At 34.3% G+C, this 26864-nt stretch overlaps 4 protein-coding genes across 4 annotated transcripts; all 4 read left to right on the top strand.

Moving 5' to 3' along the window:
* The first annotated feature begins 3619 nt into the window (after nucleotides 1-3619).
* On the top strand, nucleotides 3620-15347 carry LOC141695562 (sugar transporter ERD6-like 5). The gene is made up of 9 exons (XM_074499800.1): nucleotides 3620-3724; nucleotides 3809-3886; nucleotides 13198-13320; nucleotides 13759-13839; nucleotides 13914-13998; nucleotides 14093-14136; nucleotides 14220-14282; nucleotides 14329-14422; nucleotides 15229-15347. The coding sequence occupies exons 1-9, from the start codon at nucleotides 3620-3622 to the stop codon at nucleotides 15345-15347; spliced, it is 792 nt and encodes a 263-aa protein (XP_074355901.1).
* Nucleotides 15348-18621: 3274 nt separating this feature from the next.
* Nucleotides 18622-19551, top strand: LOC141695560 (glutathione S-transferase T3-like). The gene has a single exon (XM_074499799.1). The coding sequence runs from the start codon at nucleotides 18622-18624 to the stop codon at nucleotides 19549-19551; it is 930 nt and encodes a 309-aa protein (XP_074355900.1).
* A 1131-nt stretch (nucleotides 19552-20682) lies between these two features.
* Nucleotides 20683-21282, top strand: LOC141695559 (protein DMP10). The gene has a single exon (XM_074499798.1). The coding sequence runs from the start codon at nucleotides 20683-20685 to the stop codon at nucleotides 21280-21282; it is 600 nt and encodes a 199-aa protein (XP_074355899.1).
* Nucleotides 21283-21867: 585 nt separating this feature from the next.
* LOC141697844 (sugar transporter ERD6-like 5) lies at nucleotides 21868-26541 on the top strand. Its single transcript, XM_074502400.1, has 18 exons — nucleotides 21868-22201; nucleotides 22291-22353; nucleotides 23092-23181; nucleotides 23298-23357; nucleotides 23735-23800; nucleotides 23879-23944; nucleotides 24033-24108; nucleotides 24183-24247; nucleotides 24421-24513; nucleotides 24627-24707; nucleotides 24777-24861; nucleotides 24949-24992; nucleotides 25083-25145; nucleotides 25244-25303; nucleotides 25392-25445; nucleotides 25718-25774; nucleotides 26065-26179; nucleotides 26283-26541. Exons 1-18 carry the CDS (start codon nucleotides 22037-22039, stop codon nucleotides 26414-26416), a joined length of 1437 nt encoding a protein of 478 aa, XP_074358501.1. The 5' UTR covers nucleotides 21868-22036; the 3' UTR covers nucleotides 26417-26541.
* The last annotated feature ends 323 nt before the right edge of the window (nucleotides 26542-26864 follow it).

The raw sequence follows: 26864 nt of genomic DNA, 5'->3' as shown, positions 1-26864 counted from the left end.
ACTGCAGGCTATTCCACCTCCAGGCATGAGGCCACCTGTTAGAGGACCCCCACCTGCTGATTCAGGCTTTACTAGTCATTCAGTTACAAGAGTACCTTTTCAGTTCTCTTCATATCCTGTCCCATATCATCAGTTTGAGGCTTGCCTTATGGAGCAGCGATTCCTTCAGGGTCAGATTCAGGAGTTACTACATATCATGCGTACCAGAGAGGTTGGGAGTGGTGAGAGGCGACTCAGAGAGAGGCTACAGGCGTTTCGTAGAGCAGCTGCTGTGAGAATTGCTGAGGCTACACATGAGGACATCACCCCTGATTTCCTTTTGGAGTGGGCTAAGTGGGTTCTAGAGGAGCTTGAGGAGATTGAAGGTCCAGACTTGCCATGAGTCAGAGATTCTGAGCAGTGTTGTTATGGTTATGTAGTATGTACAGTAGTGTGTAGTGTGTATCACTAGACTTTTGAGTTGTATTTATAGACTAGCGATGTTGAATAGCGAGTAGGTTGTTGTACCCTTTTGCTTTTACTTTCAAAGCGTTTTTACACTTGTACCACCTAAAACTTTTGATCTATATATATCAGTACCTTTTATTTTCCAGCACTGTCATTTACTTTATCACACTTGTTTTACTTTACCTTATTTATTGCACCAGTTATACCCTGTGATACCATGTACCCTGTTTTCCATAACTGTTTATATTCTGTAAAGAAGCATGCAATTTACTTAGTTACAACTGTTTTCAAAAAGAGATATTTCTGTTTTACAAAACTTTTCCTTTATGCAAAGATTTGATTCAAAAGCTAAATAAATTGTTTGATTCTTTACATAAAATGCCTCCCAGAAGAATGTTTTGATTTAACTAACTCTTCATTCCGCACTTTGCAAATCAAACACTTATATATTATTAAGTTAGAACCATTTTTCTTTAATCTTAAAAAGTAGCCAGAATTACATTCAACCCCCCTTCTGTAATTCTTGTTGTATTGTTAAGGACTAACAAAAATATATCATTATATGTAAATATATAGTTTTAATATATATTTAAAATTATATCCAAAAATATAAAAAATTTATATGTTTATTCGTTTATTTATTTACACGAAACGTACACAACACGACTGATTACGGATATGTGTTTACACTTTGCTAAACGTGTCGGACATGTGTTTAACTTTCAGTACACGAATGCTAAACGTGTCGAATATGTGTTTGCCCTTCACTACACGACACGAAAATATACGAACGACACGAATTGCCAGCTCTACCAAGCAATTGAGTGTAAAACTTAAGTACCCAGACCGAATTTGAGTAGCAAATATGCATCCCTTTAAAGGGGAGCACACTAAAATCTATCTATACACATCTATATATACATCTATATAAAGGAGGATCACAGACGGTTGATGTGGCACTGCCGCATGACAGGCGGCTTATGTGGCACTGTCGCATGTGTCTAAATTATTTTCTTGGCTTTCTAAAACTCTATCCATTTCCCTTCTGTCTCTTTGTAATTGCAAGCCAATTATTATTAATAAAATCAATAGCCAATTTTTATTCAATCTCAGACTCTCTGCCTTCTTAATTGGGGAACATGTGTATATAAGGAAGGTCTAGTATTGTTTAATCAACTTTTTTGCTTATGTTTTGTGTCTTTTTTTATTAGTAATTTATATTGTTAGGGCTCATAATATTTGATTTTTCCAGGCAACTGATCAATTCTTTTCAATGGCACGTCTTGATTTACATTCAGAGCGTATTATAAAGAGAAGAACTCAACAGTTGTATCAATAAAAAAACTTCATGGCTGGGTAAGCACTTTTTTTTGAAACACAGAAACAAAGAGATAGAAGAGAAATGGATGGAGTTTTAGAAAGCCAAGAAAATAATTTAGACACACGCGGCACTGCCACATTAGCCGCCTGTGATCCTCCTTTATATAGATTGTAATGGATGTACTAAAGATCATATTGTTATGACATTAACTTGGTTGTACATGTCTGAATTACAGTATTGGGTTATTTGATTGAATGTTTAAGTCCTTTTTGATGTTCATTGCTTGACCTGGTTACTTTGTTTGGCCATTGAATTGCTTTTGAGTGTTTAGTATTAATAATCATCAGAGTGTTTTCCATTGCGCTTTAAAAATCTGGGATTTTGATGAGGCCATTTTATCATGTTGTCATTGTTTGTGTTTCGGCAGTGAAATCTCGTGATTGTAGATGATTTGTTGTCTTTTAAAATATGGATTTTGAGATTATGGATTATTTGTTGCATTTTAAAATATGGGTTTTGATTATTAAGTGTTATTAAAAGTTATTGGATTATTATCTGGAAATTTATAAAATTTAGAAACTTAACAATAGTGACTTAAAGCATATTCCTACTATGAGCATTATTTGCCCCGAGATCTGTGGCATTTTATTGCTTGAAAAAATAATTATTTTGATTTTTTTATGATTCTTGGTCATTAATTTGGCTCGGCTAGAGAAAATTTATCCTGTCTACTTTTGAAATGGCCTCCTACCTTTACCTTTGAATTATTTGACTCTCGTGCATTATTGTCATTGACAATTGTATCATCATTTGTTTTGGTTAACTTGACGTCTCTTTTCTGCACTTAAAATAATTTGTGTGTAAGCTTCGAATTTTTTTAGATAATGTTCTTTCTTCCATTGTCACAGAAACTCGCGGATCTGCGACTGAGGTATGCTCAGGTGCTTTTTTTCTTAGTGCATATTTTTCACTCCTCAGCTTTTGAGTTTCAGCTGCTTCCTTTTGAGCCAGTACTAAATTCCCCACATTCCTAACTGATGATTTTCTGTTTTACAAGTAAATACTCAACATCAATTCTTGACCTTGAAAATTCATGTATATATGTAAACTCCATGCACTTCTTTCTATAGTCTAGGAGCGTCTATCGGCTAAAATTTATAAGAGTAAATTATATACAGATATATAATCATGGACATCATCTTGGCCGTTCATAATATCTTAAGGGTGAAGAGGTTGCAGCAAAGCAATTCTGATGATTTATTATAAAAGTTGTATTCATGTTTACATGTGAAAAGAGAGCTGCATTAATGAGCTTATGAGATTGCTGCAAGAACTTGCACCAAGTAGCAAATAAGGTAACCAAAATACTACATTTTCATTATTGTTAGGTTACCTAGAGATGCTAATTTTGTTTACTATTTCCATTAAGAATTATTTGCAAGGCTGTAATGTTTAATGAGATTATTAACTTTTTTTCATTGTTGTATGTTAGTGTTACTAATTTCTTAGAGATGCTAATTTTGTTTTCCATTTCTACTAAGGATTACTGCAAGGCTATAATGCTTAATTAATTTTATGGAATTGTTGCAGCAGCACATCGAGGTTTTAGTTTGGGTTTCACTCGTGCCGAGATCTATAATTCTTGGTTTGCTATCAACAAAAAATTAAGCTAAAATAAAATAAGTATGGACATAATGTTTATAGATTTATCCTCATTAGAGTATATTGGGATTTCTGTTATTAGTACATGATCTTGGGTAGATATTTTACATGACATGAGTACGACTGAACAATTTCTTATGCAAAATCACATAAAAATAATTTCGTTTGGAGTATCATTTTCTGGTATATATGGGGCAAGATAGGCCTTGGTTTTCTATCGATGAAACTTCAGCTGTGAACCTAGCTGTGAACCTAGAAGTGAACATTGATATCGAACATGTTCCGTCAAAATATGTAAGTAAACCCCGACTCTTTTGTGAAATGACATTTTTAACAGTTTCTTCTGCCGTTATGAGCTTCATCTTGTTATTGTTGTAGCCACTCAATTTAAGAAGCAATATCACAACTGTCCTTGGATATCAAGGATTAAGTCCAACTTATTATGCCATGCCTCAGGTAACCAAGTGTTCTTTCAACTATGCTTGTAACTGTATTTTGTCAAAAAATTATCAAGCTAAAAGTAACTCAAAATTACATGATGTATGTTATATTGAGCTTCATAATCTACTTCAAATGGAATTTGATGCTAAAAATAATCTTGGGCCAACCAGTAATTTCCCGATACTTCAGTCTTCATAAGTTATAAAACTACTCACATATTCGTCTTCTGGATTCTAACATCAAACATGTCATGCTTGTCGGGCGTCTTAAGTTGGATTTATAATAAACTGTTGGGTATAATTCTAACTACACAGCAATAATGGGCAGTTATATATATAATAACAAGAACATGGCAAATAACCAACTAACGAAACAAAATACGAAGGCAATAACAAACTATAAAGATTGTAATTGACCAAGAAAGTAAAGAAAACTTATCTTTTATCTCTTTCCAAATTCTGATAAGAAGAACACAAAAGCTGAGTCGCCAAACCTTTCAAGAGGACTTGACTGTTCTTGAAGAGATTATTGCCCCCCACTTAAGCTGTGATGGAATGCAGCAATATCGCTTCCAGGATAAAACAGCAACAGATCAATCTGGCCACAAAACCAACAATGATCAACGGCGACTCGCACCTCAGTTTGCCCAAAAAACCTATGCAACTCATATATGTTTGCGAGGTAGGCACCGAGACTTGTGTCATTTTAATCTCAAGTATACCTCTCAATATATAGGCATCTCAAGTTGCTCTTCTTCTATTTTACTCGATGTGGTACACCAAGTAACAAAACAGAAAAAGTAAACAAAATGGGTTTTCCTTATTATTTATATTATATCCTGATTAATTAATATTAATATTACAAAATATATTCAGAGTATGATTAAATTAATCCTTACTCAATATATTTTATATTAATAATTAAATAATCAATATAAATAATTAAACTTGTAATAGAAAAGAAAAATATAAGAGTTCCCACTAGCACTAGGCCACACAAGCATTCCACTTATGCTAGTAGTTGTAAACAACACTAAAACAAGATGCTATATAAACTCAGTATCTTTCTTTTACAATACCAATGTGGGACAAAATCTCCATAACCCATTTCAAACAAGCAACTTTGTCTCAATATATTCATGGATTCCACTAAGAAAATATCTTAGATCCAAATATGAAAGTTTAAGTCCTCGTACCAAGGAACAACCTCCAAGTGTTAGTTTCCGGAAATCATATCAAGAATATATATAAAATATGCCTCAAACTTTCCATTTTCTAACAATCCCCCACAAATCCATAATTAAATTGCATACCAGATTTTATCATGACTTGCTTTTCAGAGTCGGTACCCTCCCGGGTTTGAACCCTCCTAAGTCCTCTACTTCGATGGCTACTGGATACAGATGGAATGTTTCACCTTGAATCTTTATCCGTTGGGTGTAACCACACTCCATAGACGACGACAAGTCAAAGGCTATGGTGCCAATCTACGGCTTTGAGACGTTAATGGTCATGTCTCGATCCTGTTCGTCGAATATTTCGAGGAATAACCCTTTCCTCTAATTGCGACCACACAATTAAATTCGCTTAGCTAGGCATCTCCAGAGATGTACTGCTATCATCTCGTCAAATGACTTGACCCCATTCAGAGTTCAAATAACTCTTGCTAACTAGCAGTTCAAGTACCTCTTAAGGTTTATAGGGGATAGAGTCAGATACATTAGTATCTAAATATATATGGTAGAGGTACTACCAATTCATCCTTATAACTTGTTATTACCACATTGAATACACTTCGAGGGATCTCCTCTCAGGTGTATTGGGTTCCCGCTGTTGATGAATTATGATGGGTTACCAGTCCCATCCCCAACCTCGCCTTAAGGACTATAGCATGCTCAATCCCTTTAGTCAGCGGATCAGCTATATTATCCTGAGTTCCTATAAACTCTATAGCAATAATCATATCAGACACAAGATCCCTTATAGACTTTAGTCTAACTTGGATGTGTCTCTTTGTTTTAGCATTATACTTTACACTTCTGACTTTGTCGATAGTTGTACGGCTATCACAATGAACAGAAATGGCAGGAAGCGGCTTGCTTACTACAGGTAACATACTCATGAGTCCATGTAACCATTCAGCCTCCGTCCCCGTGGCATCAAGTGCACACAACTCGGCCTCAAAAATAGACTGGGTAATCAAAGTCTGTCAAGAAGACTTTCAGGACACTGCTCCACCCACAAGGGTAAACACATATCCAGTCACTCCATTGGAACCAGATTTCTTAGCTATCCAACTTGCATCACTGTACCCCTCGAGTACCCCCGGAAATCTCCGGTAATGCAAGCCAAGGGGAACAGTTCCCTTCAGATATCTAAGAACTCTATCCAGTGCCTTCCAATGAGTCTTGTTTGGACAGCTTGTATATCTAGCCAACTTAGACACATAATAAGAAATATCTGGCCTAGTCACATTAGCAAGATATTGCAAACTCCCAATAATCTAAGAATACCTTAACTGAGACATAGGAACTCATGAACTATTCTTGACTAAGGCAACTTTTGAATCATATGGTATACTAGCAATTCTATAATTTGAATAACCATACTTCTCAAGTATAGATTTCTCTATATAATGAGACTGTGACAAAGTTATTCCATCAGTTGACTAAGTCAACTTGATCCCAAGAATCACACTAGCTTCACCCATATCCTTCATCTCAAAGTGCATCTTCAAGAAACTCTTTGTCTCGTTAATAATCTCAATATTGGTTCCAAACAACAAGATATCATCTACATACAAGCACACGATCACACTATCATTACCTCTAACCTTATAGTAGACACACTTGTCACTTTCATTAACTAAAACATTTGAAGTCTGAAACAGTTTCATCAAACTTTTATGCCAGTCTATAGGTGCTTGTTTAAGACCATAGATGGACTTGACTAGTCTACATACTTTCCTCTCATTACCAGAAGCAACAAATCCCTCAGGCTGATCCATATAAATCTCTTCTTCAAGGTCACCATGAAGAAAAGCTGTCTTTACATCCATTTGATGGATGATAAGACCATGTACAGAAGCCAATGCAATAAGCATTCTGATTGTTGTCATTTGGGCAACTGGAGAATATGTATCAAAATAATCAATGCCTTCCCTTTGCCTAAAGCCCTTAGCAACTAGCCTAGCCTTGTACTTATTTATTGAGCCATCAGGGTTTAGCTTCCTCTTGAAGATCCATTTACATCCAATAGTAGAACACCCTGGAGGGAGATCAACTAACTCCCATGTTCCGTTTGAAACAATTGAGTCAATTTCACTCTTTACAGCGCCTCTCCAATGCCTTGACTCCGAAGAATCCTTGGCTTGACGGAAAGTTAAAGGCTCATCCTCGTCATTGTAAGTGATAAAGTCACTTCCAAAGTCCTTGACTACCTTTGCACGCTTACTCCTTCTAGGTTCCTCTACTTTGTTAGGAGTAGAGCTACTACCAGGATCCACCCCCATATTTGTCATCTTTTCCACATGATCAGGAATAGAACTTGATGTGTGCGTGGGATCATCCTCAGAACTACCCAAAGATATACCAGTCTTTATTGGGAATACTTCCTCAAAGAAAGTTGCATCACGAAACTCAACTATCGTATTCGCCACAATACCATCTATGTTAGATTTTAATACTAAAAATCTCATAGCAGTTGTGGTTTCAAGATAGCCCAGAAAGATACAATCAACAGTTTTCGGACCCAGTTTCTTTCTCTTGTGTTCAGGGACAAGCACCTTAGCAAGGCACCCCCACATACGAAGATAACTCAAACTTGTCCTACGCTTTCATCATAATTCATATGGTGTCTTGTCCATATGTTTTAGAGGGACTCTAGTCAGAATATGGAAAGCCGTACTCAGAGCCTCTCCCCACATGTACTTAGGCAACCCAGAATTAATTAGCATACTGTTAATCATGTCTTTAAAAGTTCTGTTCTTTCGTTCTACCACCCATTAGACTCAGGTGTGTATGGTGGAGTAACCTCATGAACTATACCATTGTTTGCGCAAAATTCATTAAACAAGGTACTCGTATACTCACCACCTCTATCAGACCTCAAACGTTTAAGTACTTTGCCAATTTATGTTTCAGCTTCATTTTTATACATAATAAATTTATCTAGTGCTTCATTCTTATGTTTAAGCAAATAAACATAACAATATCTACTACAATCATCTATAAAGGTAATGAAATATCTACAGTGATCCTTGGTCAACACGCCACCAAATTCACATATGTCTGAGTGCGCTAAATCTAACAAGTCTGAATCCCTAACAACATTATGAAAAGGTTTCCTTGTTTGTTTAGCAGTTACTCACACTTGACACTTAGATTTCTTATCAATGGCGTACTTTGGAATCAACTCTAAATTCAACATATACTTTAGAGCACCAAGATTTAAATGACCAAGTCGTAAGTGCCACAAATCAGATGATTCTACACAATTAACAGAAGGTGCAACACTATCATTAATAAAACCACCCAAAACGGGTTCAACATTTATTAAAAACAAACAATCAGACAAGTAACCCTTGCCAAAGAATGTACCAGTATGAGTAATAACTACTTTATTACATTTCAAAGAAAGTTCAAAGCCGTTTTTAACTAAACAACTTCCACTTATAATATTTCTACGAATAGAGGGAACATGATACACTCTAGTGAGAGATAGAATCCGCCCAGAAGCAAACTTCAGGTCCACGTTTCCTATTCCAAGCACTTGTGCAGCACTAGCATTCCCCATCGTCACTGTCACTCCATGATTGTTGATAAGATACAAACAAGCTAATATCAGCACAAATATGTACATTAGCTCCAGTATCAATCAACCACTCATGTGACAGATAAGTGGAAAGTAGTACAGGGTGGTAAGTAACATACCCGTCATCGGTTCCAGAGGCAACAACCTCACCAATGACCATGTTAGCTACTGGCCCATTCGTGGTTCCAAGTCCAAGCACAGTATTTGCTTGAGCTACCACTCTAGCTTTCTTAGCTTTCTTACTTGGACAGTCCTTTCTTTTCTGTCCTACAGTCACTACGTTCACCTTCGAGCTCCCATGATCCACAAGCAACACATGTCCCTATTTGGACTTGTGCTGCTCCCGTACTGAGATGTCCAACATCAAGTTAGTCCATGTGATCTCTCCTTTCTGTCTTTTCAGGGAGAGAGCAAACTCTTCCCAAGACTTAGGGAGCTTTTCAATCACAGACATCACTCGAAACTTCTCAAGCAAGACCATACCGGACTCACCCAAATCATGAACTAACATCTCAAACTCATGAACCTGTTCGGTCATGGATTTTCTATCCACCAGCTTAAAATCAAGAAACCTAGCCACATAATACTTCTCAAATCCTTGAGAATCAGTATTATAGGTTTGGTCCAGCTTATCCCATAAGACTTTAGCAGTATAGGCATCTGATGAATAAACATCGAACAAGGTGTTCTCCAAGGATGCCAAAATTGGCTGCCCTAGCCACCCTTTCCTTCTCAGCCCATAAAGCATAAACCTTAACAGATTCAGCTTTCTTTTGATCCAACCCAGGAGGATCATACTGTACCACTAACAATAGACCCTTAACCGTTAACCAGAGCTTCATTTTTTTCTGCCAACGAGAAAAAGAAGCTCCACCACTGAATTTATTAGGCATACCCGATAAATCAATTGGATGGGGAAAACAATACGTGGTCTAGTCAATGGTAGTAGTACCACCAGAACCAGTCTCAACAGTTTTAGGAACATCACCAGTTTCGTTAACCATCTTGCTAATTAACTATATATATAACTATAATCTCTTCAAGATTGTTGGGTATAATTCTAACTACATAGCAACAATGGGCAGTTATATATATAATAACAAGAATATGGCAAATAACCAACTAACGAAACAAAACACGAAGGCAATAACAAACTATAAAGATTGTAATTGACAAAGAAAGTAAAGAAAACTTATCTCTTATCTCTTTCCAAATTCTGATAAGAAGAACACAACAGCTGAGTCGCCAAACCCTTCAAGAGGACTTGACTGTTCTTGAAGAGATTATTGCCCCCCACTTAAGCTGTGATGGAATGCAGCAATATCGCTTTCAGGATAAAACAGCAACAGATCAATCTGGCCACAGAACCAACAATGATCAATGGCGACTCGCACCTCAGTTTGCCCAAAAAACCTATGCAACTCATATATGTTTGCGAGGTAGGCACCAAGACTTGTGTCATTTTAATCTCAAGTATACCTCTCAATATATAGGCATCTCAAGTTGCTCTTCTTCTATTTTACTCGATGTGGTACACCAAGTAACAAAACAGAAAAAGTAAACAAAATGGGTTTTCCTTATTATTTATATTATATCCTGATTAATTAATATTAATATTACAAAATATATTCAGAGTATGATTAAAATAATCCTTACTCAATATATTTTATATTAATAATTAAATAATCAATATAAATAATTAAACTTGTAATAGAAAAGAAAAATATAAGAGTTCCACTAGCACTAGGTCACACAAGCATTCCACTTATGCTAGTAGTTGTAAACAACACTAACACAAGATGCTATATAAACTCAGTATCTTTCTTTTACAATACCAATGTGGGACAAAATCCCCATAACCCATTTCAAACAAGCAACTTTGTCTCAATATATTCATGGATTCCACTAAGAAAATATCTTAGATCCAAAAATGAAAGTTTAAGTCCTCGTATCAAGGAACAACCTCCAAGTGTTAGTTTCCGGAAATCATATCAAGAACATATATAAAATATGCCTCAAACTTTCCATTTTCTAACATAAACCTTCGAGGAGAAGTGAAAAATGAATTTCTTTAACAATGAAATTAATTTCTGAAATAGGTTGCAGATACAATCATAGCAATAAAACGAAAAAGATTCAAAGATTCTTTAAAATTGTGAAAGTTATGAGTGTCCAACTATTTGTTTTGTTCTTCAAATTAGCATAAAAGACTACTTACAAATTTTTTATATATTTAGACAGAACTTTTAGTTTAAGATGATTGTTTCCTATGGTGCTGTAAAGTCTATAGTGTTTGAGTATTTATTAGCTAAGGGTTTTTTAAACAAAGGTTGAATAGAATATCTGTTACTGGTTTGTGTGGGAACTTTTGTTTAGTTGGTTTTCGTTTTACGCAAATGTACTTAACTTCTTTTACTTGACTTCGCTTCTATGTAATAATATTTGAAAAAGATCTATTACATGTTTTTGCAAAAGATCGATTACAAACTTTCGAGCTCATGCTGATGCCTAATTTAAATAGTAAATCAGAAATTTTGATCATTATAAAATGCAGTTTACAAATCATGTTTGGTTATATGTGAAGATTATCTTCATTTTTTTTAAATGTACCGTACAAATTATTCTCAAAGGTTTGTAAAACCCTAAACTACCTCATTTTATGCCTTCAATGATGAGATATATAAATCAGTAACTAGAACGTTGTCTATCAACTTGTCTTACACGCAACTACCTCACTCTCAAAGTATGATATGTCTAAATAGATGAAGCTGTCCGGGTACACTATTCATACTGTGATCCTTCTGTGGTTTTCTACAGGGTCCTTGGTGGCTTGACTGTGGAAGACTGTCAGTAGGTTACGGCGTTGGGATTCTTTCATATGTGGTAATTTTTTCATTCCTGAAATCTACGCAGACATGGCCCAGCATAGAGTGTAGTATAATTAATTATGAGAATAAGGAGACTGATTCCCTAAGATATCAGAGTTCTGCAGTAAAACTCATTTTGTTCTGCACTAAGAATACAGTTGGGATACAGTGTTCTGCAGAAGAACACTATAGTTTACATTGAAATATATCAGAAAAGTTGTACAAAATATCGTGTTCAACTGCACATGTAAAACACCGTGTTCTGCAGCAGATAATGCTACGCGGAGTGTATGAATATATATTATATCCGAGAAAATTTTCAATTTTTTCAAACTGTGCATGTATCTATGAATAGAAATGTTCAGTGTATGTGTTCTCCTGCAGAATGCTGTTATATCAGCTGTCATTCTTATGCTGCTGAACTCTGGTATATCAAGGGATGAACATGAGATTAGGATCCTTGTTATCATCAATTATTCCGTCATATTCTTTGTAGATATGTACATGGCACATATACAATACTTTGGAGGGTGTGAATCTGTTGTATAACGGCAGTTTATGTAAAATGTTACATTATTTATAACTATACTATGTTTTATTGATCATCCTTTTTATAAGGTACCCGTATACATAGCAGAAATAACACCTAAGAATCTTCGAGGAGCATTTACAACGGTTAATCAGGTACTGTTAAACTGTCCGACTTGCATATGGATATGTAGATCAACAATTAAGTTGACTATGTCCCGCAAATATTGCAGTTTATGATATGTTGTGGCGTATCAGTTATGTATCTAGTTGGAAATTTCATATCTTGGCGAATGCTGACGGTAGTTTTCTTGAACTCTTTATTTAAATATGTTACAGAACTGAAGGAAACTCAACTATCAGAACCATGCTTATCTCTACAGGAATTGTTCCATGTGTAATACATCTTCTGGGGCTTGTCTTCATTCCCGAGTCCCCCAGATGGCTGGTGAGTAGGTTTATCATTTCCAGGTTCCACATAAAGAGTTGCTAGATTATTGGGTGATAGCATTTGATTGGTTCCATGTTTATAGGAAAACAATAATGAAGAATATTACATATTTGGGGAAAAACAATCAAAACAGGGAACTATACAAAAAATAAAAAATAAAAGAGGGCAACTTGGTGTAGACCCCCTGCTCTTATGAGACTGGGGTCTGTAGAAGCTAAAATACTGCATATGTTCTGTAGTTTTCACTGCCGACTCTTTTATATTCCCACATTTCGTATTAAGTATTATCATCAGTGCCTACTCTGTTCTATCATTTTTATGTCTGCTGACACTTTGATAATCATATAGAACCTACTTTAATGGTTTATGGAGAGAATGAGACATAACTAAAAGCTAGTAAAAAGACATGGTGTATCTTTTTAGAGTAATCCTTCTTACCAACCTAGGACTAGTTACAGGAATGTCATACCTATAGAGTAAGATTCCCTTGCCTAAATAATTGTTTTTTTACAGACGTCCTTATGTGTATTGAGTCGCCTTACAAATAATGTGCTTGATGAAGGACAGTGAATTTGAAGACATTGCTTATTTTCACCTGGTCCTAGAAGATCATCTTTATTTTAGGCTTCAAACTATTTTCCTTGCTTATCATTGTCTGAATTTGTGCAGGCAAAGATTGGTAGGGAGAAAGACAGCGAATCTGCTTTACAGGGCCTAAGGGGAAAGAATGCAGACATATCAGCAGAATCTGCTGAAATTAGAGCAAGTTTTCTACTCTATTATCGGTTTAATGTATTATTTATCTTATATGGACTTGTCTAGAGGTGTTGTGTTGTATAACTGTGTCCACGTTTCCCAGGGCCGGACTCGGCAATACATTGAAAACCCGTGATTAGTTTTTTGGGAAAAAGTAAACTGGGATGGAGAGGTAGACTATGGTGGATGTTCAAGTGCTTCCTTTGATCTATTATTTCGTATTTTCTTTTTCAAATTTTGGGCCCAAAATAATTGTCTAGTGTCCATACTCATACCACATGTTCAAGTGTGGTGTGTACAACATGTATACACAATGCAATATAAAGAATCCCGAAAACATAGTGTACTACAAGCAAAAGAAAGTTAGTCTAATATATGTAGTGCAATCACTTCTTTGCTTTGTAATATTCTTTGAAGGAAGAAATTATCGGAAGTCACATCTATATATCTTGTATTTATACTTGTTTATTTCAGGATTACATGGAAACACTTGAGCAACTCTCGGGTACTAGCTTTTTTGACTTATTCCAGAGGAAATATGGGCACTCGCTGATTGTGAGCCTCCTTGCTCTTTTTAAATAACTTATCATGGTTGTAGAGGGGGGAAATTAATCTAGGTCATGTCACAGGTTGGAGTTGGTCTAATGGTATTGCAACAATTAGGAGGAGTGAACGGGATTACGTATTATGCAAGTGCTATTTTCATATCAGCAGGTCAGTTAATTATGTTGTTGTACACTTATTCAATTGTGGAACTACACATGTAACAATTAAGTATAATTTATTTACTCTTCTCGGTCAATGTCAGGTTTTTCAAGTAGATTTGGCACCATAGGCATGGTATTTGTTCAGGTGTGTGGAAGTCATTTTCTTCTTTTGATCTGATCATCCTTCTTAAAATGTTGAATACATTTACTCAATATGATCTTCTGCAGGTTCCCATGACGCTGTTAGGTGTACTTTTGATGGATAAATCGGGTCGACGACCACTACTAATGGTACAAGAAAATGTGGACATTTTTTTAAGTTTGTTGTGAATTTTAGTATGTTATTTTTAACAAATATACTAGTATTGCAGATTTCAGCAGCAGGAACATGCTTGGGCTGCTTCTTTGTAGGATTGTCATTTTTACTGCAGGTGCTTTTATAGTAATTCCAGATTCTATCATAGCTAATGATTTCAATCGTCTTCTAAAATAGTTACTCTTGTAAAAAGTAGGACCTTCAACTGATACTAGCTCTTTTTGGTGTACTGGTAATGCATGTTCCTGAATCGTGACTTTAAATCAACATTTGCAGTATATTATTAATATCAAACTTTAATACAAAGCTTTGATCTGTGTAACACATAACTAGGAAAACAATTTATGCTAAAAGATATGCTGCTCTTTAAGAATGCCTATTGAATTACTGGGTAGATACACCAAAAATCAATTTTTTAATAAATGAACCAGATATTTACAGGATCATTCACATTAGGCATGGGAGGGATTCCATGGGTTATAATGTCAGAGGTAATCCAGCAGGGAGTCTTGTGACAGTAGTCAACTGGTTCGGAACCTAGAAGGTAATAATCATGCCTTTTCAGACAGCAATGCATTTGAAAAGTAAACTTTCAATTACTTGCATCTGTCTTCTTAATGCTTATAAACTCGTACTAATATACTACTGCTTAAATTAGCATGATTCAAAATAGAACCTAAAATACCATGTACACGATACTCGTCTCAAATGCATTTCAGATGTTACACATTGCAGATAAGTGTGGCATTTGAAAAGTTTTTGGTACCATAGCCCACATGTATCGTACGGGATTCTAATGCCTGACAGACATGGGGTGTCAACGGCTTGATGCACGGACTTTTTCCAACTAGAGATGCTCAGATTTCGATAATTTGGATATTTTGTGGTTACTTGTATTCATATAGTTTTTGTTTTGTTCAGGGACTTTTTGCATGTTTTCGGTTGCATGTGGACTAACCATTGTTTTCGTGGCAAAGTTGGTTCCTGAGACCCAAGGGCCGGACACTGGAAGAATTACAAGCATCCTTGAACTGATATGAGACACTGATAAGTGATGATGATCATAGGTTAGCTTATTCAATAGTTTATGTTTTCTGCTCTGCCATTTCTGCCTCATAAGTTGGTATTGTAATATTTGTCTACTTGCTTAAATGCTACTAGCTATTTACTAAAACTATTTCTTATTAAGATTTCATAAAAATCAAAATCACATTTGAAATGTTCATGTATCACTGTATCTCATCTTTCATTATCTTCTCGGTTGAAGCTGTGAATAGTGTATATAGTTGTTAACTATTCAAATTGAGAGCACGAATTTTAGTTACCAACATTAAAATATTAAATATACAATCACCTATCAAATATGTTAAGAAAATATACGTTCCAATTAAATCTCTCTCCTAAACTCCTCCGATTTTGGAGGAGTTCATAACATACATAACTCAAACTGATGTAAAACTTGTGCAAAAGTGGCATATGAGTGTTGGTGGAGAAATGATTTTCTGTGAATATTTTGAAATTTAAACTTTATTATTATCCTTTTTCTTTTTCTAATTCATTTTTTTGTTATAATCAAGCAATCATATTATAAATGTAGGAGATGAACAGGCCAAGACTGCGCCCGCCAGACCTTGTTGCATCCAAGAAGCCCAAAAAATATTTATTATCTTAAATATTTTTCATGTTTAAGAATATCATCAGATCACAAGTAATTTAAAATTTTGTAAGGAATTATAAAACTAACTTCATAATCATGTCAGATAATTACTCCCTCCATTTCAAATTAGTGGTACTACTTGACTTTTACAGCGTATTTTATGATGTCTTAATTATATTTTTGTTAATTATTTTTTATTTTTTTGAATAAAAATTCAAATCATTTTATTCACTGAAAAAATATAAAAAATAGTTAACAAAATTATGAAATCAAGGTACGTTAAATTACCTATAAAATGAACATAATCACTAATTTGGGATGAAGTGAAGTATTAAATATTTTATTACATGTATATACTTAGATATGTACAAATCGGATTACAAGACTAAGTTAAAATGATGTGTTATAACTTGTTCTATATCTAAATTATAAAACAGAATTTAAAATTTATCATATCAACAGTGTTCTATATGTTGGGTTAGAATAGCACAATCTTATAATTTGTGCTAAATATAAAAAAAAGGTGAAATTATAATTCACACCTCATTATACCTTATAAAAAAAGTTAGCAAAAAAATAAAATTTGAAATAAAATATAAAATTAGCCATTGAAATAATGATTTTATTTTAGCACCGAAAACTATTTTCTGATGCTAAATTATAGCAATAGCTGTATTACATTTTACACACTGCTACACATGCTCTCCTGCCATCTCTACAGTTGTGATCCACCAAATTTATTGTGATCCAAATTACATTTTACATATAATAATATATAAATACAATATTAAGCAATTTTTTCTTAAATTTATAGTTTAATCATTATTAACAATTTATATAACATTTTATATATTAATTAAATCAAAAAAATTAATATACATAAAAATATTAAAATTGTGCATTTAATTCACGAAAAACACATTTATTGCAATAATTAACATACAAAATATCATTAATACACACTAATTTTCAGAATTAGTATATTCTTCTACAAATGCTCAATTAATGCATCTATAAATGCAAGATGCAGGTCAAGGATCTCAAAATAATATGAATAGTTATAGACAATATTTTGATTATCTCGAAGTAAACATAAATAATTTGTTCGACTAAATCAAAATTTTATGTTTTATAGTATCGTTTTCGAGTCATTGTGTTGTAATTTCTTTTATGCATTTTATGTACTTTTTATTTTATGCAATGTACTTTTATTTAAATTTTAATAAAATTATATTTTCTCATTATTTTAAGTTTTATTTTAAAAATAAATTTTGTTAACTATTAATTATATTATATTATTAATTATATAATTAAAAAATCAAAAATTAATTTAAAATCTCATAAACTATAAATAACAAAATTATTATTTTATATTAAATCAAGTGATCCAAATTTGTATCAGTGAAATGATAGTATGATAGTAGTGCTTAGTGCTGCTGATCCAAATTTGTATCACCATTTAGATTACTGTTGAAATAGAATTTAGGGTAATCTGCCCTTAAAAGCACAAGTAACAGAAAACATATGTATTCGATATAAAAAACTCTGTTACAATGGAACTGTTCTCTCTCAATGATGAACAAATATCACGAGAGCTGCTAGGTTACAATATATGATCTTCTCGATGATCGTAACTCTTATAGAGTAAACCTATGTCTGTGTTTATATAGACACACAGTTACAAGATAACTTCTAGTTGATATGAAATATAATTCTGTCTCCTAAAATATATCAACCAGATATCTTATAATTCTTCTAGTCCTCGAACTCTTTCCTTGCATATCTTCTTCTTGTAGTAGTCTCTATCTTCTTTCCAGTAAATCAGCTTCCTTCCTTAACTGTAAGTCCTCCAATACTTAAGTTCTGATATTCATCTTCTTAAGTCCTAATTCCAGTAAGAACATATATTTCTTGTTTATTAAGATCTGAGAACTAAACATGAAACATATTAGACATGACATCTCAAATATATTTAACATATTAATTATATAATTAAAAAATCAAAAATTAATTTAAAATCTCATAAACTATAAATAACAAAATTATTTTTTTATATTAAATCAAGTGATCCAAATTTGGATCAGTGAAATGATAGTAGTGCTGTCTGCTGATCCAAATTTGTATCACCATTTAGATCAGTGTTGAAATAGAATTTAGGATAACCTGCCCTCAGCATCGATCTACTGTTGAAATAAAATTTAGGATAACCTGCCCTCAGCATGATCTGTTTCAAAAAGTTGAGGTGACGTCTGAGAAATAATGTCAGGAATCAGGTTCCTTGTACCTCAAAAAACCCTAAGAGCAGCAGCAACGCGGGGCTGCTTTGCGTCCTGAAACACGTGAACTGACCTGCCCACACAAAAGTGGCACTGGACAGCGTTGCGCGCTTGAGACAGAAGTGGTCAAGTCCCGCTACGCCGGGCTTGGCCAGTTGAGTGCCTGTTCAATTTTTTATTAATAAAATCTGTAAAAAGCTGCTGCAAACTTGAATACTGCACTCCAAAAGCAAATATAAACGTTATGTTACCGTTGATAAATATTAACGTTGTCATAATAACGTATATATAAACGGTAATATATTTCTCTCCTATAAATACCAATCCCCAAACCCCTATTATTTACACTCTCAAATTCTAAAAAAAAATTATTAGCAAAAGATGAATCCAAATAATCCCCCATCTTCAAACCAAAATCTAAACCCTCAATTTCCATATCCATATCAAAATTCTTATTTTTCAAACCCACAAAATTTAGCCTTTAATTCACAAAATTCGAATTCTCAATACCAATTTCCACATTCTCAAAATTCTCAATTTCCATTTTTATATCCTCAAAATTCTCCATATCCGTTGCCATTTCCTCCTTATTCGAATCCACAATTTGAAACCCATGAAACACCTATCAATATTCAAAATTCTCCGGAAACGCAAGTCCCCGCCTTTGGTCATGAAAACATTATTGATCTAAATGATGATTGCGAGGAAACCGAAGAGATACGAGAAACTATTGGTCAGTGGAAGTGGGTTGAAGATAAACTCTTAATAAGTGCATGGTTGAATGTGTCAATCGATCCATTAGTCGGTACAAATCAAAAAGCCGATGTATTTTGGGACCGAATTCGTCAATATTGTGAAGAATATAATTCTGGTGTTATTAAGAGAGGAGTTATGACAATGAAAAAAAGGTGGCAACAAATAAATGAAGGTGCTCAAAAATTTGGATTGTGTCATGATGAGGCTCTACGAAGAGTCGGGAGCGGTTCAAACTTGGATAACATAATTGAGGAAGCTAATGCACTTCATTTAAAATATTACAAGAAGAAATCTAACTTTGACAATCGTTGGCGTGAGTTTCATAGACAACCCAAGTGGAGAACTCCTAGAACTAGTGAAAGTTCTAAAAGAACTAAATTAAGTAGTTCTGGAACTTACTCATCGGAGGGAAATAATGATACGCCAACATCTGATGAATTTGAACCGATTCGTCCTAAAGTTACAAAAGCAGCTAAAAGGAAGGGAAAGGGGAAGGCAACAGTAGCAGAAGTTGAAGAATATGAAGCTTTCGAACCGTCTCATACCACTTGTTGAGCTACCAACGAAAAGACGTTGAACGAGCGTTTGGTGTGTTACATTCTCGTTTTGCAATTGTACGTGGTCCAACACGCTTTTGGGACAAAGAAGATCTTGGGAGAATCATGAGAGCATGCATCATAATACATAATATGATTGTTGAAGATGAAAGGTACACATATGCCACTCAATTTGGTTCATTCCCAACCTATGACGATGCAACAAATGGTTTATCGCAACCAAATTTAGGTGAAGAACCCTCATCCCGTACAAAACATATATTCAAAACAGTATGCAGATGCGTGATAGACAGGCACATCGTCAGCTACAAAATGACTTGGTTGAGCATATCTCGCAGTTCAACGAGAATCGTTAAATTGTACCGTTTAAATTTTATGTTTTCTTGTGTGTTGTTTTCAATTTCATGTTTTTTAATAATATAATGCATTTTAATTACGGGTCATATTTTTTATTTTACTGACATTTAAAAAAAATTAATCACTTTAATTTTATTATTAAAATTTGTATACTAATAAATTAAAATTAAAATCAAATAATAAAAACAATTATTAGATATATAATATAATAATAATACAAGAGTGCTACATAGATGTGGGAAGTGGGCTTAACATTGGATAGATTGGAGTCACTTTTTTTATGGGGTCATTTCGCGCGTGACGTGGCGGGAAATGCGTAAGTGTCCCGGGGAGTTGACCCGAGGGCTGTGGATGCTCTAAACTTCCCCTGCACCAAATATTTATAACTTTATGCTTTCTGTTCTGTTCTGTTTTTACATGAGTAATAACCAAAATCTTTTTTGTGTAAACTTAACCAACTCTATAACGTACACAAATACCTGTTTCTTGATTTATTGAGTCACAAACTGTACTACATAAACTGAAGTTGTAGTTAGTTAATAAAGTTGTAGTGGAAACAAAACTCAAAAGATACTTTTAACATGTTCATGTAAACAAGAAGTGCAAATAGTTGCTGTATTGGTAATAAAAAGTTGAGATTGAATTTAAGAAAAATGTGTGCCTATTAGATATTCCAATTCATGTATAAATTGAGTTGACAAGCAAGCTTGGCTGTTGCCTCTCAACAACATTTGTTTATGTAGTGACATGTATGTTGCTGAGAATGCCAACCATGAGTATGGCAGTGTGCAGTCCTCCGCGGCACCACAGGACTATCCATCCGGTACACAGAACCTTAGCCACTGCAGCGAACCTAGCGAACCTTTTACCAACTGGCACAGTCCTGGGCTTCCGTGCCCTGACTCCATCATTCTCCAACCAAGGCAACTGTCATCCTTCCAACAAGTACCTCACCGCAATCCTCATTGGGATCTGCGCCATCGCCTGTTTCCTTTCGTCCTTCACTGACAGCTTCATCCACCCAGATGGGAAACTATACTATGGCATTGCTACTTTTAAGGGCCTCAAAATATTTAACTACAAATATAACTATGACCATGAAGCTGACATGCAAATGCAAGATTTGACACAATATAAGATTTGTTGCGTTGATTTTGTTCATGCATTTTTGTCGATAATGGTATTCTTGGTGTTTGCATTGAGTGATTCGGATGTGCAAAGCTGCTATTTTGCGGTGGCCGGGGAGAATTTGAATGCCTTGGTGATAAATTTGCCATTGGGAGCAGGTGTGTTGTCCAGCTTTTTATTTATGCTGTTCCCAACTACTCGGAGAGGGATCGGAGTTGCTGATTTGCCTTTGTTTTCAACTTAATCACAAGTCTCTCCTCTTTTCATACTTCACATTCATGAATAGCAATTTTTAAAATTTTTATACATTACATTTTCATCATTTTTTAAAAAAAAAAAATTAATGAAATAAGAATTCTTTATTCATTACTCCTTCCGTCCTACCCAATTTTTTATATTGGGCTTGGACACGGCAGTTGTGTTAATTAGTGGAGAAAAAAGAAGAAATATGAGTAAAGTGCTGAATCGTATAACGTGAGTGTAGTGTAGGAAAATAACGAATGTAGTTGATTTTTATATTATAAATTTTTATCATTTTTGGAAACTTTTAAAAAAACTAAGAGTGACATGGAGGAAAAACGAAAGTATAACGAAATAGGTGGGTCGAAGGAGTCGGAGGGAACACATAATTTAAGCAGAGAATATTAATATTCTTTTTTTTTTTTAAAAAAAATTCTGTGCAAAACCTTTGATATTTAAAATTAAAAACACGTCAGCATGAATGATGATGATAGATGAGCATTATGTCAAAAAAATTCTAAAAAAGCGGTTGAAAATTGAGGATGTGGCAGATCATATCTACAAAGCAGTTTTGACACGATATCTTATTCATTTCCAAGAGTTACCACCGTAACAGTCAGATTTCTATATATTAATATTCCAGAAAACAACACAATAACGTTCGATTACTACCAATCCATACCATATGTTTCTCGAATTCACAGTGTAATTCTCCCCCCACCAACTCATTACTCTAACTCTTGAAACAACTTAAGAAAATGGTTAGACTAGATATCATGGATGAACTACTGAACAAGAAACACATAGCCAAAAATGTCACAAAATTTAATGGACAATATGATATTATGGGCTCATCTGTCACCCCATTTCTTCTGTTGAGCACTTTTGTTGCTGTCTCTGGTTCTATCACATTTGGCTGTGCTGTATGTTTTTTGCTTCTTTTCACTTTTGATTTATTTATGTCCTGTTACTGTTAGTTGTTTTTCTTATTATTTTTGTTTTATATATATAGACAGGGTATTCTTCTGCTGCTCAAGCTGGAATTGTTCAAGACTTGGGTCTATCTACAGCTCAGGTTTGTGTCCAGAAATGGTGTTGTTGGTGATTTATCTAAACATTTTTTATTAATATTTATTTTACTTCTATGATCCACTCCAGAGCTATGTGTAGGAGCCTTTATTTCATTTTATATCTGTTCAAAATTGCGCTTCCCTGGATTCATAAGACCTCTAGTTCAACATATATTAGAGTTTTTTGTTGTGGATTCAAGAAAACTTTCTTATGGATTCAAGGATTGCATGTCTTGTCGACTCAAGTTATCCAAGGGGATTTCTCGTGTGAGAGTCCTTTGGTTACGATATTCCACTGCGTCACTAAGAATATGAGTTAAAACATTCAAAACTCTTGATGTTTCAATTATACAGTGGTTGAATGACTCCTAAGTTTAGTAGTTTACAAGTCAAAGTGTTAGCTTCTTTATCAGCTATTTGGTGGGAAACTAGTTGTAAGTTGTACATGTTGGTTTAACCTTAATAACAGTCTCCTATTCTTCCTTTTCTGATCAATGTGAACAATCAATCTTTTCCAAACATATAACAATGTATTGTCAAATCTGATCATTATTCTGATGAAGACTGTCAATTGATGCGGAAGAGGATAAATATCTTTCCGGTAGCTTCTACTTTATGTTTTTTGTACCATTTGCCTAACTGAATCTGATACTCTAAAAAATATTTGTTATTAAGAGAGAGATTGCCATAAGGCCAGCAGACCATAACTAAGACAAATCAGTTTGCATCTTCCTGATTTTCAGTATTCAGTTTTCGGTTCGATGTTAACGTTTGGAAGTATGTTTGGTGCAATTGCAAGTGGAAAGTTAGCAGATCTCGCAGGCAGGAAACCTGTAAGTTCTTCCTTCACCCCTCTTAGATGTAACAGTGCAGTGCTTGTGTTAAATATATTTATCCCTAGACTTTACCACTTGTCTGCTGCTAATTGCAATGTAAGCTTTTGTCGCAGACAATGTTGTTGATGGACACATTCTTCATGATTGGGTGGTTGGCAATTATTTTTGCAGAGGTATTTTGCCTAATAAATATTCCTTTTTATGCTAGAGACTATAGATCCTTTGAAAGAGTTCCATACTGTTCTTGATTATCAGAAGGAACAAAGATTGTGTATATCCTTATCATAAGACAGAGTGATACTTGCAAACTTTTAATAACCTAAAAATTGACCTCATGACAATTTAATGTTTTTTATTTCTTAAGTATTGGTCTACTACAGAAATCTAATATAATGTTCTTATGTCAGGAAAGAAATTCCAAGTAGCATACATACCGTATAGTCTACACTCTACAAACGAAGCAACTAAACAAGATATATCATTAGAAATCTTAGTTTCAATTTGGCATCAAATTTCAAGGGACTGAACTATTTTAATTTTTGTTGACAAGGGTGCTTGGTACCTTCACCTTGGTAGATTGTCACTGGGATTTGCATCTGGGATTCTGAGTTACGTGGTAAGGATGGAAAAAACTTTAATGTAATGTTCTTATCTACATAATTTGTGATTTAACTCTAAATATATGGTGAGGCAGACATCAGTGTATGTTGCTGAAATTACACCAAAAAATATTCGGGGAGGATTTACTGCAGCACAGCAGGTATCCTCATTATTAAACCAATAACTGTAATAATGTGCAAAGAAAAATATGAACTCCGCTAAGTAACCTTACTTTTAAAATACTACAGATATTAATAGGCCTTGGTGTTTCTATGACGTATTTCCTTGGAAATGTCATTGCATGGCGAACCTTGGCTGTGATAGGTAAATCATCTTTTATGCTGTTTTATATGTGGTGGAGGTTGCCGGAGTAATGTCTAAAAGTGTTTTTCTTCCAGGAGCTTTACCCTGTCTCCTACATATGGTCGGGTTATTTTTCATACAAGAGTCACCTAGATGGCTGGTGAGTGATGAAAATTTATTTAGTACAATATAAGTTGTTCTAATTTTAGGAATGTGATATCTCTTGAAGAGAAGAAGATAAAGTCCAAAGACAATTACCATTGTGTTGGCAGTGTTCTTGTCAAGGACTTGCTTTGCACTATGGTTTTTATGTTTTAAATTGACCATCTGCAGGCAAAAATTGGTCAAGAGAAACAGTTTGAAGATACTCTACAACGCCTAAGGGGCGTAAATGCTGATGTTACTGAAGAAGCTGCAGAAATACGAGTATGTGATCAACTTCCGGAACTATCAAATGTGGAATTTAATTTATAGATTAAGTTGAAGTTATAACCAATGTTGCATACATGATGAGATTAGGTTTTCTTGTTCAATTATAGGATTCAATAAAATCTCTTCATGAGCTCTCAAGATCCAGATTCATGGAAATGTTTGAGAAAAAATATGCCCTTTCACTCATTGTAAGATTCTAATTTTCAAGCTTTTATTATGAGTAGTTATTCTTCTCTTTATAACCTTACTATGTGCAGGTAGTAATCGGTACACCAGTAATGGTAACACTTGGTGGCAGCATGGGGATGGTTTTTTATTTAAGTTCTATTCTCAAAGTAGCTGGTAAATATTAATGCTCTTCGGTCGTTCATATCCTGATTTTGTAGAAATGAATAGTAAAACAATTATACCTTTTATTATATATAACAGGTTCTCCAGTCAGCTTTGGTACCACTGCAACCGCTCTAACTCAGGTTTTAAATTTCTTAAGTCTAGATTAATCCATTCGAATATAATTTATATGTTACATCGTGTATATATTAGAATGTACATTTCTCATGCAGACTGCAGTAGCTATTTTGGGCGTACTCATTCTAGATAGATCAGGAAGGCGTGTAGTTCTAATGGTCAGAATGTCTAACATATATAGATATATATATCAATGTCTAACATTTTAGTTTGACACTAAATTCAGTTAGATTATGAACAAATTTGGGAAATGCAGGCTTCTTTGGTCGGGGCAAGCCTAGGCAGCTTTCTTGTTTGCTCAGCATTCGTGTTGCAGGTTTATCCAGAAACTAATCTTGTAGACTTTTCCACTCCTTAAGTTTCGGTCTTATAAGAAATTGACATTTGGTATGCACCTTGGACAGGATCTGAATCAATGGAAAGAGCTTACCCCCGCATTAGTGCTCATAGGCATTATGGTAAATATGATATGAAAACATATGATTTTATTCTTAATGTGATATTGAGTACTTCTGAAATCTATATGGACAAGAAGTAAGCTGGTTTTTTTACTAGTAAAAACGTAGAACAATTATCAGCTCCAAGTAAATTTAGCTTCTTTTACATGTTTATTTTTCTTTCATGGACACTCCACTAGCTTTCCGGTTAGTATTTTATGTGGATCTCTCATATCATATTTGTTCAGCGTCACCCAAGTCAACTGGGGTTTAATATATTTTTTGGTATCCAGGTAAATCTATCATCATATGCAATGGCGTCTTCTATACCAGGTGTTATCATGTCTGAGGTAAGTATTAGTGTATAAATTAGATTCGTGAGTTAATTCATGCCCTGCGCCCACATGTATGCCTAGCGGTAACTTATTTCTTGCCCTGCTCCCACAAAGGTGGATATATGCCTGCCCCCCGCCCCTCCATTTCACCCTCCACCCTACTTCCGAGCGAGACATGCCATTGTTGCTTACTTTGGAACTTGTTGATATTTTTCATATATTTACATATAAACCAATGCTACTATATATATATATATGAAGGTTAAAGCCTGGTAGTAGCTAAAACTGTGACATCTATGTTTCAGATACTTCCGCTCAACATTAAGGGTTCCGCAGGAAGTCTTACAATATTTACATACACGTTCGTTTCTTGGAATATTTCCTATGTCTTCAACTTCTTACTAGAATGGAGTCTATCAGGTATCTTTCATCACCCTCACTTGTGCTTTTGCTCTGTTACTATAGATCAATATTGTACAAAGTACTTCCTCTAACATGTATGTATTTACAATTATATTTTTAGGAACGTTCTTCATATTTGCAACTTTTAGCGGATTGGGGGTTTTATTTGTTGCAAAGATGGTTCCAGAAACCAAAGGAAGAACACTGGAAGAGATAGAAGCATCAATGCTCATTAGCACAGATATAGTTTTCTAGAGAATGAGCCTCAACAAAGTTTTCGCCTACATACCCTTCTAATCCTCACCCTGCTACACATGAATTTTGTGTTGTTAATTATCTATTTCGGGACATTTATTTTTCTATTAGAAAATGAAATAATATCTGATTTGTACTAATATTTATCTTTTTTGTTTCCAAGTCAAAAACTAACTATTTTGGAAAGTAAAATATGTGCAATTTTCAAAAAAAAAATTAAATGGAATTTGTCATTAATATGAAATATATTCAAATTATTAATAACTCAACAAGGCCTACCGTAAAATCACGCAAAAAAGGAATTTTATTGAGTTGTGACTCTCTCATGACCGAATTTTCAACTTTCAATTACATCTATACTATATATACTATATTATAATAATCGGAATGAGCTATAATTTGGTTTAACGGTTATTCCCTAATTTTGGTTATTAAAATAATAAATAAA

This window comes from Apium graveolens, chromosome 11, assembly GCF_009905375.1.
Source record: "Apium graveolens cultivar Ventura chromosome 11, ASM990537v1, whole genome shotgun sequence".
Classification (NCBI taxonomy): domain Eukaryota; kingdom Viridiplantae; phylum Streptophyta; class Magnoliopsida; order Apiales; family Apiaceae; genus Apium; species Apium graveolens.
Note: the sequence above shows the minus strand (reverse complement) of the source record. Positions and strands in the feature narration are given on the sequence as shown.

What these genes read in the sequence shown, in the direction of transcription:
- LOC141695562 (XM_074499800.1), top strand. Translation starts at nt 3,620, where the DNA reads ATGGGGCAAGATAGGCCTTGGTTTTCTATCGATGAAACTTCAGCTGTG. An exon ending in AACATGTTCCGTCAAAATAT is followed by an intron (nt 3,725 to 3,808) that starts GTAAGTAAACCC and finishes TTATTGTTGTAG; the next exon opens with CCACTCAATTTAAGAAGCAA. An exon ending in GTCGACGACCACTACTAATG is followed by an intron (nt 14,283 to 14,328) that starts GTACAAGAAAAT and finishes TGTGAATTTTAG; the next exon opens with TATGTTATTTTTAACAAATA.
- LOC141695560 (XM_074499799.1), top strand. Translation starts at nt 18,622, where the DNA reads ATGAATCCAAATAATCCCCCATCTTCAAACCAAAATCTAAACCCTCAA.
- LOC141695559 (XM_074499798.1), top strand. Translation starts at nt 20,683, where the DNA reads ATGAGTATGGCAGTGTGCAGTCCTCCGCGGCACCACAGGACTATCCAT.
- LOC141697844 (XM_074502400.1), top strand. Translation starts at nt 22,037, where the DNA reads ATGGTTAGACTAGATATCATGGATGAACTACTGAACAAGAAACACATA. An exon ending in CTGGGATTCTGAGTTACGTG is followed by an intron (nt 23,801 to 23,878) that starts GTAAGGATGGAA and finishes ATGGTGAGGCAG; the next exon opens with ACATCAGTGTATGTTGCTGA. An exon ending in GAAGGCGTGTAGTTCTAATG is followed by an intron (nt 25,146 to 25,243) that starts GTCAGAATGTCT and finishes TGGGAAATGCAG; the next exon opens with GCTTCTTTGGTCGGGGCAAG.